Source organism: Macrotis lagotis, chromosome 8, assembly GCF_037893015.1.
Source record: "Macrotis lagotis isolate mMagLag1 chromosome 8, bilby.v1.9.chrom.fasta, whole genome shotgun sequence".
Classification (NCBI taxonomy): domain Eukaryota; kingdom Metazoa; phylum Chordata; class Mammalia; order Peramelemorphia; family Peramelidae; genus Macrotis; species Macrotis lagotis.
The window spans coordinates 106,417,329-106,430,329 of record NC_133665.1 but is presented as its reverse complement, the minus strand read 5'-3'; the positions used below and the strand labels follow the sequence as shown (position 1 = coordinate 106,430,329).

Below are 13,001 nucleotides of genomic sequence, written 5' to 3'. Positions count from 1 at the left end.
AACAGCAATGGTGAGGGCTGGCAAGGCAGTCTTGTGGATGGAGGCCAGATCAAGGCTCAGGACTGGTGGATTGGGAATGTTGAACTCTGTGGGTGGGTAGGTGGGGCACAAGAACTTAGGGTAGGGGATAGAGTTGGACTTCATGGCCCAGGGGAAGGAATGGGGCTAAAACCAGTTCCATTCTGGTAACTAGTGGCCATGTCATCCCTGACATCCTTAAGAAGCTTTTTTCCTGCCCTTTGTCCATCCCAATATCAGTAGGAAATATTTTTCTCCATCTCCAGGCCATTTTGGAATTGTCTATCATGGGGAATATGTGGACTCTTCCCAGAATCGAATCCACTGTGCCATCAAATCGCTAAACCGTAAGTATGATCAGGGTCTGTGTGTGTGTGTGTGTGTGTGTGTATACCCATTTGGGTGGTTCTTGAGTCACCCTTGTCTGAAATCTCTTGGACTTTGAAGTCAGGTCCTTATTTGGTACTCAGATGGGGAGAGGAATGGAGGAGAATGGGAAGATGATCAAGGGAGAAGGAAGAGACCATGTCTTCTCTTGCTGTGCAGGGGAAGAAGCCCTGGACTTGGAGTCATGCTACCTGGGTCACCTTGGGCAAGTCTCTACCCCTCTCTCGGTCTTAGTTTCCCTCTCTGTAAAATGGGCACAATAATACCCAGGCTCCAGGATCTGTGATGCTCTCATCTTTTACTTCTGTGAAGAAAGAGCAGAATTGTGCTTCCCCCAATGTGCCTAGCAGATGGCTCACTGAATGCTTGTTTTGAGGGGGGTCTGGTCCTCTTTGACCTCCCTTGGTGGAGAGCCCACTGATAAGGACCCTAGCTGGACTGAGAGCTTGAGTGTTCTGCAGGCATCACGGAGATAGAAGAAGTGGAAGAATTCCTGAGGGAGGGCCTACTCATGCGAAGCTTCCATCACCCTCATGTCCTCTCCCTCATTGGCATCCTGTTGCCCCCTGAAGGGCTCCCCCGAGTGGTACTGCCCTACATGAAACACGGAGACCTACGACACTTCATCCGCTCCCCAAAAAGGGTAAGTAACCTCCAGCTCACCACCAACCTTCCTTCTAAGATGATTCCTGCACTTCCTCTCAGTCAGTCCTGGATTTTGTGGCCCCCAAGGTTATAGGCCTCACCTCCATCCACCTGAGGTCAAGAGCACCATGGCTGCCCAGCTTGAGCCCAAATTCTTTTCTTCCAAGGATGTAGGGAGAAGTCTGCAGCTTTTCCCTAGACCTCATTGAGCACCTCAAGTCTAACCTACAGCTTCTCCTACTTGCCCAAAGTCTCCAACCTATGCCACAGGATTTTGGGGTCTTCCCCCACCCTGATCTTGCCATAAACAGCCCTTCAAGGGTCTGTTTCTCCCCATATTGTCTTCCTGTTGTCCAGGTCATCTCCAGGCGGCAAGACAAAGGGCAAGTCTCTCCAAGCATCCTAGGAGAACCTGGCCCTAGCACTGCTATACCTTCTATCCTATGACTGCTGTGATGTCTTTTCAGAACCCCACAGTGAAGGATCTCATTGGCTTCGGGTTGCAGGTGGCCCGAGGGATGGCCTACCTGGCTGAGAAGAAATTTGTTCACAGGGATCTTGCAGCTCGGAATTGCATGTGAGGAGCCAGGTTGGGAGGGAAAAGGGCAGCCAAGTCAAGGCAGAGAGAGCTCAAGTCACAATGGGGAGGGAAGAGGGCAACCCCAGTCCCTATTCTAAAGTGCTAGAGGCCCCGGCACCTATCTCCTCAGGCTGGATGAGACATTTACAGTAAAAGTGGCTGACTTTGGCCTAGCCCGAGACATCTTAGACAAAGAGTACTACAGTGTCAGGAGGCATCGTCATGCCCGGCTACCGGTCAAATGGATGGCCCTGGAGAGTTTGCAGACATACAAGTTCACTACCAAATCAGACGTGGTAAGAAGTGGGGTGGACTGTGCCTCCTCTCCTTGCAAAATCCTCTTAGACTTTGGGCAAGTATCCTTTCCTCTTCCTTCCTCAGTTTCTTCACTTGTAATGAGGGGTTTAGACTAGATGAATCCTGAGATCTCTTGCAGCTCTGCAACTGTAAAACAAAGGATTTAGATTAAATGAATTCTGAGATCTCTTTCAGGTCTGCATCTGTGGTCCTCCTAGAGCCATCTACCTCAGCCAAGGAGACACATCACCAAATCTCATTTCTCTTTGCTACATATTGGCAGTGTGATCTTCTGGTCTTCACTGTCTTTTTTAAAAAAAAAAATTTTAATTTATTTAAGGCAATGGGATTAAGAGTGACTTGCCCAAGGTCACACAGCTAGACAATTATTAAGTGTCTGAGGCCAGAATTGAATTCAGATCTTCCTGACTCCAAGCCAGTACTCTATCCACTGTGCCACCTACCTGCCCCCCACTGTCTCTTTTATAAAAGTACTAGACAATCTCTGAGGTCCTTTCCAGCTTGAAATCCTTTGATTTATTTTGGCACTGCCTAAATGGTTAACTTAAAAATGGTGGTGGGCAGGTCTACAGACCTCAGCAGACACTACCTTTTCATCCTTATGAGCTCTGGACGGGAAGGTACTGATTTTATAGCTGAGGCTCAGAAAGGTACACTGATGTTCAAAGTCATACAGTTATTCAGTGTCAGAGCCAGGGTAATAATACTTGGTCACTTGGTGCTCTAGAATGAGTCATTGTCATAAATATGAATATTATATAGTTGCCACAGACAGTCCTCAAGGTGATTCACTTCCTTCTTCTTCCCCCACAAGTCAATAATCAGTGATTGATTCTAGAATCCACAAAGTCCCTAATATGGCTACCACTCCTAGGCCTCAGTTTGCCCCCTCTGTCAAGAAGGGGGTGTATCCTGTAAGGAGACAGAGGAGGAGCAAAGGCAAGGGCTTCAGGAAGATAGTTTTGGAGGATGAAATTTGAGGATTCAAGGGAAAGAGAAGAGGAAATGTAGTAGACCATTTAAAGGTGATAAGAACTGCCATAAGTCTCCTCATCTATAACCAGAGGAATCCTGTGGGGAATGTGGAAGACCTTCTGGGCTGACAGAGTCAGAGAACAGTTGAAGTGACTATCCATTGACTCTTCTCTTCATCCCCAGTGGTCTTTTGGGGTCCTACTTTGGGAGCTGCTGACTCGAGGGGCATCCCCATATCCCAACATCGACCCTTTCGACATTGCCCATTTCCTGGCCCAGGGCCGACGTCTACCTCAACCTGAGTATTGCCCTGATGCTCTGTGAGTACCATGAGGATATTAGGGATGTGGGTCACAGTTGGGGATGGGTCTGACAACATGGTGCTGGGAGTCAGAATCCTCAATTCTCTCTAGGTTTCAGTTTCCTCCTTGGTAAAATGGGAGAGTTGGACTAGTAAAGGTTCCTTTCAGCTCTAAATTCAATGGTCCCTTAGATGATTCTAATGCTCTTCTTCGGAGCCAGAGATTTATAAATTAGAACTAGAAAAACCGTTAGGGACCACCTTGTCACCTCATTTTTATAGAGAAGGAAATGAGGCCCCAACAAAATCCTTGCTCAAGGTTGTATAGCCTGATTGATAGAATCAATATTCAAAATGAGATCTCATGTCAGAGACTGGGAAGATAGACCCCTAGCCTGGGAGATGAGACACTTGGAAGTTAGATCTGACTTGGCCCTAATTTAATATGACCTTGAGTAATTCTTTTCCCCATCTTGTGGCCTCAGTTTTCCCCTTTGTAAAATGAAGGAGGTGGGATTGGTTGATCCATAAGGACCCCAGCAAGCTTTGGTGTTGAATAAGTCTTACTTGGGTTGGGGCCTGGGCTCAGGGAGAAGATGCAATTGTTTTGATGAGGTATGAGGCTTTGATTAGTATGGATGGCAATTATGTGGGCACCTCTCCTTCCTCTTCTGAAGATATCTGTCCCTGTCAGGTATGAAGTGATGCTCCAATGCTGGGATCCCATCCCCACAGAGCGGCCAACATTTGGGGTACTAGTGAGGGAGGTGGAGTGTGTCTCGGCCTCCCTGTGTGGGGAGCATTATGTCAACTTACACAGCGGTTATGTGAACCTCGAGTGTGGTCCCATCCTGCCTCCCTACCCCAGCTCTGAAGACGAGCTGGACCAGAGTGAGGAAGAAGAAGAAGAAGTTGAGGACTCAGAGAAGAAGACTATGACAAAGAGGAAGGGGCATTCCCGACCCCTCTCAGCGCCTCCCTTCACTTCCAGCCCACTGGAGAGCTCTACATGATAGCTGCTGTCAGGCTGGGTGACATCTGAATCAGGACAAATTGAGAGGACAGCCTGAATCTGAGTGCCTGGGAACCCAGGCTGGGCAGCTCAGGGAAACTGAGTAAAGAGCAAGCAGGGCCTACATATAGAGCCCCTGGCCTAACCTGTGGTTGGCTCCCTGGTTCTTGGTGCTCAGGGAGAAATGCAAACAAAATATTTCAAGAACCTTCAAGGCTGCTGTCTCTATTCAGGAGCCCTGGCTCCTTGCTTATAATCCTCCTGGTTGATAAGGGAAAGGGAAGGTCATCCATCCTCTCCTTCCCTCTGAGGAAAGAATAGGGGCATGATCCTTTTCAAATGATGTGAAAATAGAGACACAGAAGTATCAGTCACCAACTCCAGTACCTACAGAGGATTAGGGTAAAGTCCAGGCCCCAACTGCACCCTTCCTGTCCCTGATAGGAGAAGGGAGTATGAGTCAAGGAGAAAGTATCCTTTGGTTGTAACCACCACTTAATTTCTTTTGAAACCACTTTACAATCCAGCCAGGCTGGGGAGAAGTTGGCTCTAGAGGGTGCTTAAGAATCCTTCCTAGCCCAAATATCTCCTCTTACTGCTGCCTGAATTTCCACCATTATAGTTTCATTCATTTGAGGTTAAGCAATGCCCTTCCTTGGCCTTTCTTTGAAAATACAGACTGTTCTGGAGTCCCACCTTCTGTAAGAATAATCTTTCCCCATTCTTCCTTAACTTGAGTGTCTTCCCTCTGAGATCATCTCCAATTTATCCCATATCTACCTTGTCTGTATATATTTGTCCAAATGTTTCTGCCATTAAATTATGTTCTCCTTGGGAGCCAAGACTGGTTTTTTGTTTGTTTGGCTTTTTTTCCTTTCTTTACATCCTCAGCGATTCCATGGAATTGCCTCCTCTCGTTCATTTGACCACTTCTTAGGATGAAGCAGCTCAGGAACTGCCTTCTCCCCAACAAGAAGGCTGTGGACACGTGAAAGAGAAGAGAGCCTAGGAGAAAGCTGGAAATAAGAATGGCTTTGGACTTGGGTGACCTTGAACAAACCCTTTTCGGTTCCATTTTCTTTCACTGAAGTCAGGATGTGGATAGAGAATCTGTAAAGTCAATACTTCCACCTTTGACAGAAATTGTTCTTTGTGCCTCCTCCCACTGATACTTTGGGATTCTGGATCTTAGGCCCATAGGATGTCTTCTATCGGCCCTCCTCCTGAGGCTAAATCTGAACATGCCTGTGGTTCCCTAGCCTAGACACCATCCCCCAGTTCTGTCCACACAGTGTCTCAGCTGAGGTTGGGGGAAGGGAGGCTGGGAGGGGGGGCCCTGGAAGAGGAAGGAGGAGGGTGAGGGTGAGCCATCCATTGTAACCAAGGCATTCAGACTTCTATTTATACCAGACTCAAGGCCATCAGCACAGCAGGCCAGGCGGGGACTGGGGGCCCATGAATGGTTGCTTTCCCCAGAAGGGGCTGCTGGAGGAATGGGGGAGGGAGGTTCTCAGGCTGACTGATGAAGCAGAGAAGGCGGAAACTGGAAAATGTAAAAAGCAGAAGCTCTCCTCCTCTTCCCTTCATCCTGCTCACCCCATCTCCAGACCAGATCTATTTCAGAAAGTCTACTATTCCCTTTTAAAACATCTCCTGCTAGGCTGGGGCCCCTGGTTCTCTCATCCCTGGCACAGCCTGGCTAAGTTTCTCAAAGGCTGCCTGGGTAGAAGCAATGTCCCGGGATCAAGAGTGCCTTTCTCCCATCCTCTCACCTCATACTTTGCTGACTTTCTTGACTTTGGGTTTCTTCCATCTAAATCTGCTTTGATTGGCAGTAAGTAAGAAACCAGGAGAAAGAAAACTTTAGTTTGGTCCTTTTCTTTTTCAGTTTCCCCATCTGTAAAATGAAAGCATTAGGTCATTTGATCTCTAAGGTTCTTCCCAGCTGGAAAATTCTGTTTCTATTATCCTAGTTGGCCAAAGGGCATTGTCCCAGTTAAGGGCTATAAGAAGCCCTCCAACTCTTTGTCAGTAAGGTATGGGGTCTGAACTCCAATAGAAAGAGTGGAATGTGTTGAATCATCCACATTCCCTGGTTGAAACCCTTCCCTTGTATGATCACTGGCATTTTGAGAGTCCGTTGGTAGGATCCGGGTTTAGTTTGGGTTTTTGCAAGGCAAATGGGGTTAAATGGCTTGCCCAAGGCCACACAGCTAGGTAAGTATTAAGTGTCTGAGACCGGATTCGAACCCAGGTACTCCTGACTCCAGGGCCAGTGCTTTATCCACTGTGCCACCTAGCTGCCCCTCGGGTTTAGTTTGTAACCAAGATCGGAGGCTAGACTTGTCCTCAACAGTGAATAAATCCTTCACTGACAGGTTTCAACTCGGCTTAACAATTGGAGAGACTGATAAATCAAAGACAGAAGACATAAACCTCAGTTTCCAAATGATCCTCCTCAAAGGTGTATCTAACTATGTTACTCACCATTAACTGGAACTAATAAACTTTAGTAGCTCCCTATTACCTCTAAGATTAATTATAAAATCCTCCATCTTGCAAAGCTCCTCTCTAACCTGGACTTTTCTCACCTTTCCAGTCTTCTTACACTTTACTCCCCTCCATGGGTTCTTCATCCAGTGACAATGGCCTCTGTTGTTCCTTGAGCGCCTCTGTCTCTGGCACTTTCTCTGTTTCCCAAATCTGGAGTTCTCTCCCTCCTCATTTCTGCTTCCTGCCTTCCCTGGTTTTCTTCAAGTCTCAACTAAAGTTCTATCTTCTTCTACCAGTCATCCTTTCCTAGTCCTCCTTATTTTTAATGTCTTCCCTCTGAAACTATCCCCAATTTATCCTGTCTCGATCTGGTCTCTACGTAAGTTTGCGTGTAGTCTCTTCCATTAGATAAGGAGCGGCTAGTTCCTTGGGAACAGAGACTCGACTCTTTGGCCTTTTTTTTCACCTTTCTTTGTGTCCCCAAAGACACCACTGTACCACACCCTCTCATCTTGCTTCTAGGAGCCAAATGGCTTCTTGCCAACTTTTGATCTGAGGCACTTTGGGGTTAGAACATTTGCCTTTCCTGGTCCCTGCCCAATGAGAATTCCTTTTATGATTCTGGGCTTTGGAGATAAGAGTAAGGAGGCAGAATGAGAAACAGACTCCTAGACTGAAGTGTTTAGGAAACAAGCTTGGGCTCTAGAAGCTAGAGCTCTTACTTTTATGCTCATGCTGGGATGGAGGTGGAACTTTCCAAAGTCTTTTCTAGACAGTGGATAATGTACTGAAATTGAAGCCAGGAGGACCTGAGTTCAAATCCTACTTTAACGTTTTTTTACTAGCCAGCATTTATATATTGCCTTAAGGTTTGAAAAGTGCTTTACTTATATCTCATTTGATCTTACAATGACTTGAAAGTCATTATTATTATCTTTGTTTTACTTTTTGGGAAACTGAGGCATCCAGGCAACAAATCAAGTGACTTGCCCAGGGTCACACAGCTAGTAAATGTTTGAGACTGGATTTAATCTCAGCATTTACTAACTCCAAGCCCAATGTTTCATCCATTGTACCAACTAGCTATTTAGGGATAATGTCTGTAATGCACTTAAAAAAAAACTTTTAAGTCTGTATATAAATTAACAAGAGAGCTAGATGGTATAGTAGATAGAAGACCAGGTCTGGGGTCAAAAGAACTCATCTTCCTGAGTTTAGATCTGACCTCAGAAACTTACTAGCTATGTCTTTGGGCAAGTCACTTCACCCTGTTTGCCTCAGTTTTCTTATCTTTAAAATGAACTGAACAAGGAAATGACAAACCACTCCAGTATCTTTGCCAAGAAAACCCCAAATGGGATTATGAAGAGTTGGACTCATCTGAAAAACAAATTATCAATTATTATTATTAACAAACCTCAGAAGCAACCTTTCACCAGCTGAGTGTACCCAAGAGCACAGTTCAGGAACATGGGCACATAAGTTGAGTGGGAAAGGAGGCCATGGGGTCATCCATGCGTGGCTCTACAAAGGCTGAATATCACCCGCTGCTCAAGGCCATAGGGAGCAGCTGCATCTTTCTCCTGGATGAGTGCAATGAAAAGAGAATGAGGCCTGGTCTCCATCTCCCTCCAAGCCCTCTGGTTATTATTTTTAATAGCTATCCTCCTGACAATGAAGAGTCCCATTAAACTATAAATTTGAACTTAGCTCTGACCTAGCTCTAGCTTTGATATTGCCCTTAATATCAGACTGTTAATTCCTCATTAAGATTTTCCAGAAACTCTTGGTGTGCCCATCTTTGTGTTCTGCAATGTACTGGGTAAAAAGAGAGGCTCAGAGGAGTCTTGGCAAACATGTGGAAACGACATGGACCTCACTTAGAACTAGTGCTGGTTCTGCCCCCCATCCCAGCCTAGTCCTATCCCCTCTATTGGCTCCTGGTATCTGACCTATAAAATAAGAGTTAGACTAGGTCATCTCTAAGTTCCCCTCTGGCTCTAATCATGTGATCCCAAGATTTTGGAGGAATTATTATCTTTTAGAGAAGAAATTCCCACAAGGCTCTAGACAGAGAAACACCTGTTTTAGCAACTGGGGGTGGAGCAGGATGAACAGAGTTTGTACAAACTGATTCATTGTCATTGGCTTTAACCATGTCTCTGCAGGGCTTTCATCTCAGCCCAAAAGCTCCCTCTTCTTTTCCATTTAAATGTACCCCTTCCTACTCAACCATTTTATATGTTAACCAAAGAAATAAGAGACTCAGGATTTTCTGATCTCCCCAAATTGGTCCCCTGACCTTTCAGGAGGGAGGATGAAATCATCAGGGAGCCTGCCTGGATTTCATCTCCCTTATACTTTTCGATGGAGCCTGCAGGAAAAGTATAATTGTCATGATATAAGACTGTAAGTCTTTTTTTTTTCAGTCCTTTTTTCTATCAAAGATTTGTGAGCAGGCAAGACTGTCCCCATTTTATAAGGCAAAAGAAGTAGAGAGGTGATCCTTGTCCAGGATCACAGTGTGAATTAGAATCCACATCTGGAGTTTGGGGCATCAATACTGTACTGTTTTAGGAAAAATTTCCACAAAATAGAGGGCATTCAGAGGAGAGAGAACCGGATGTTGTGAGAGGACTGGAGACTGACATAGCCTACAAGGATTAGTTGAAGGTTGTTTATTCTACAGAAGAAAAAACTGAACTGGAGGTCAGATTTCTGCTTTCCAAGCATCTGATACGCTGTCATGGGGAAGAGAGACTAAACACATTTTTTTTTGACCTAAGAAATCTGACTCAACTCCAGTGGGAGTTAGTTCCTTGTAACTGGGGGTTCTTCCACTGGAGGCTGGATAACCATTATTTGGATATTATTAAGGGGATTCCTTTTAAGTTATGGGCTAGGTGATCTTTAAGTTTTTTCCTAACTTAGCAACTGGGATTCCTGACTTGCAGTCTATGGAACAGAGCAAACCCTTTTGGAGCAGGGAATTCAGATTTTTACTAACATCCAGGGAAGGAGGGTTAGAAGTAATTGAGAGAGGAGAAATATCATGAACCAGCCTGGTTTGAGATTCTAATCTCAAATTCAATAAAAAACCTAATGGGAAGAAAATATTTATATTTTGGACATGTTGAATTGGATTTGTCTTTGTTCATCTAGTAGCTGTTAATAGATGTTTATTGATTGATACTTTTATTCACTGAGTGTTCAGCCTCTTCTCTGGGTCCCTGTTCTCCCCTTAAACTTCTATCATCTTATACAGCCATTACCCCCTCCCCATCTATGCAGAGATAAGGGGGTCAAAGTAAACAAAGGAGATAGGAGGAAGGAGCAAACCCAGACCCTGCCCTCAGAAGGGTCTAGGAAAAACAGAAGAGAGAAGACCTGGGCCTTGCCCTCTGGGACATGACAATCCAGGAATACAAGTCTTCAGTTTGAGATCTGCCTCTATCTAACTGGGATAAGGTTAAAGATTAGTCTCTGCAAGAATCCTTTCCCTTTCCTGTCCTATGTTCCAAAGAATATTCTTTGGTTTAATCTCAAGAATTGAGGGGAGAAGGGGGGCGGATATGATTGGCAGGGGTATTCAGACAGAGAAAGTAGTTAGCATTCAGATTCTCAAGTTCCCTGGTCCAGTGAGACAAGAGGAAGCCCTCCGCCTCTTCTCTCAGCTGTCACTGGGTAGTTATGGCAGCAGGATGCCTAGAGGGATTCCAGGACACACACACACACACACACACACACACACACACACACACACACACACACACACACCTGAACTGCCTTGCAGTTTGCACGTAGGCTGGCTTATAGTCTCCCCTAATTCAGTCTCCTCTCCCTAGGAAATTGGACAGACTCCAGACTCAGCAAGCTTCCAAGCAAGCTCTGGGGGGGGAGGGGAGATACTTGGGCAGAGAAACTGAGAGATGGCAACCTTTCCCTGGCAAGTGAGTCCTGTGCAAATGTGTTCTGTGCCATTCAGTTATGGGGCCTTGAGTGTTAGGCCCAGGATCACAGAGGGTCGCTCGGGTGGCAAGGCATTCCATTGGCACAGCAGGCTCCAGATCTCTCCCTCCTGATTCTTCATTCTCTCTGTCTGACTCAAGAGATAGTTTTCTTATTTCACACAGGGAGGATGCCCTCTCTTTTTTTCCACCTGTTAAAATCCTCTCCCTCCCTCAGGGGGCTTGGCCAAGTGATGCTTCCTCCAAGAAGCCTCTTCTGGTTTTTCCAGGGTGGCATGATTCCTTTTTTCCTCTATTTCCTTAGCCTGTGTCTGCCTTTGTCTTACAGACCCCAGTATACATACCCTGCCTTCTAGGAGAAACCATTTTTTCTGACTGATTGTCCTTGCTGATCTGAGTGCCACCAGGGGGGAGACCAGGTCTCTCTCGTCTTTCATAAAGCTTTAAATTCTATGCATGTATCAACCAAGCAGAAAAGGTACATTAAGGTACCAGGTACATAAGGTGCCAGACACCTGGCACTTCCTCTGGGAATACAAAGCCAAAGCCAAACTGGTTGTTGCCCTCAGGGGGCTAACATTCTAATGTGAGCCAACATTCATCCTCTCTCTCTCTCTCTCTCCCTCTCTCTCTCTCTCTCTCAATATGCCTGCCAGACATACTCTCTTTTCTTCTCAATTCTTGAGTTTAAACTAAAGGACTTGCCCTGGGACACAAGACAGGAAAAGGGAAGGATCCTTGTAGTGACTAACCTTTAACCTTATCCCAATTGGATAGAGGCAATTATCCCAAACTGAAGACACCTCCTCCTTTGTCTTCCCTAGACTGTGATCTCACAGAAGGGATTGCCCCTTGAGACAGGGTCTGGATTTGTTCCTCCTCCTATTTCTTTTTTTAACTTTAGCTCCCTGAGCTTGGTTTAGCACCCCTGCATAGATAGGGCTCATTAACAGGAGAAGGGGCTATATGAGACAGATGGAAGCTTAGGGAGAGGACAGGGACCCAGAGAGAACTTGGACCCTCAATGAGAGAATTGGAGTACAGTCAGTTGATCAATGAGTATCTATGAAGCTCCTGCTGTATAAGAGTTGCTAGAGAAACAGACACTCAAATTCAGCATGTCCAAAATTTAACTTTTTCCCTCCTGTAGATATTTTAATACTTTAAAGGTCCTTTACAGTTTGTTTCCAACTTATTATTCCAGGTTGAGTATTCAATACTCCCCCTCGTTAGTTCTGATACAATCAAACTCTCCTACTAGCATTTGCCCATATGTGACATTTAATCTCCTGCCTCCTCACCTTTGCATAGAAGCTTCCCCTCCACTAGAAAGCCTTTTCAACTCTGCCTTGTGAAACTCCTAATTCTTTTCAAGATCCATCATGCCACCTTCTTTAAGAAGCTTTTCCTGATTATCCCAGTTATGAGTACACTTCCTTCCTTTCACACACACCTCCAACTTGCTTTGAACTTATTTTGTATGTATCTTATACTTACTTCATCTGTGACCATATTGGATTCTCCACCTTCACTCCCACTCCAATTAGAACATAAAGTTTTTAAGGATAGGAACTATATTTTTTTATTTATATCCTCAAAGTCTAGCATATTGCCTGGAACATAATAAGGCATTAAAAATTGTTGGTTCATTGATTGATTAAAAAAATGAAAACCAAAGGAATCCCTGCCCTCAAAAAATTTGCATTCTATGGGGAAATAACACATTTACACATAAATAAGTATAAAGCAATGGAAGAGATGGGGGTGAGGTGGGATGGAGTCTGCAGGGACTACAGATCAGAGAAAGTCTTAGAAAAGATGGCACCTGGATTAAAGTTTGAAGAACAAGGGAATCTTGAGAGGCATCCTGGACATGGAGGACAGATTAGGCAAAGTCATGGAGACAGGAGAAAGAATGGTATGTACATGGAGTAGCAAACAGTTCTGTTTGACCCGAACACAGGAAGGAAAGCAATGTTAATAAGCCTGGAAAGATAGGTCAGAGCCAAATTATGAAGAGTTTTAAATGCCGGAGGAGTCAGTCTGCATTTCATCCTTGAGACAATGTGGAACAACTGTGAATTTTTTGAAAAGAAGAATGACAAGATTGTACCTATGACTTGGGAATATTAATTTGACATTGTGCAGGTAATGACTAGAAGGGAAAGGCTTGGGTTAGTGAGAGAACAGTAGTGAAGAGGATGGTGGCACAGAGAGGGATTAAGGACTCGAAGATCTTTTGACTGGAGAAGGAACGGTGGGCTGAGTGAAGGGTTGATGGGGAAGGGTTAGAGGACTATGGCC

At 45.1% G+C, this 13,001-nt stretch overlaps 1 protein-coding gene across 3 annotated transcripts in view; it reads left to right on the top strand.

Annotated features, from left to right (window-relative positions):
- Positions 1-5,078, top strand: part of MST1R (macrophage stimulating 1 receptor) — a 34,037-nt gene extending 28,959 nt beyond the window's left edge. For 2 of the 3 annotated variants that reach the window (XM_074197984.1, XM_074197983.1), the window contains exons 16-21: positions 285-365; positions 867-1,048; positions 1,518-1,627; positions 1,761-1,926; positions 3,107-3,243; positions 3,919-5,078. In XM_074197984.1, the coding sequence (XP_074054085.1) occupies positions 285-365; positions 867-1,048; positions 1,518-1,627; positions 1,761-1,926; positions 3,107-3,243; positions 3,919-4,237 (995 nt within the window). In that variant the 3' untranslated portion in view covers positions 4,238-5,078. Of the gene's footprint in view, positions 1-284; positions 366-564; positions 1,049-1,517; positions 1,628-1,760; positions 1,927-3,106; positions 3,244-3,918 lie in introns of those variants that run through there. The other variant, XM_074197986.1, reaches the window with a different exon arrangement.
- Positions 5,079-13,001: the final 7,923 nt, after the last annotated feature.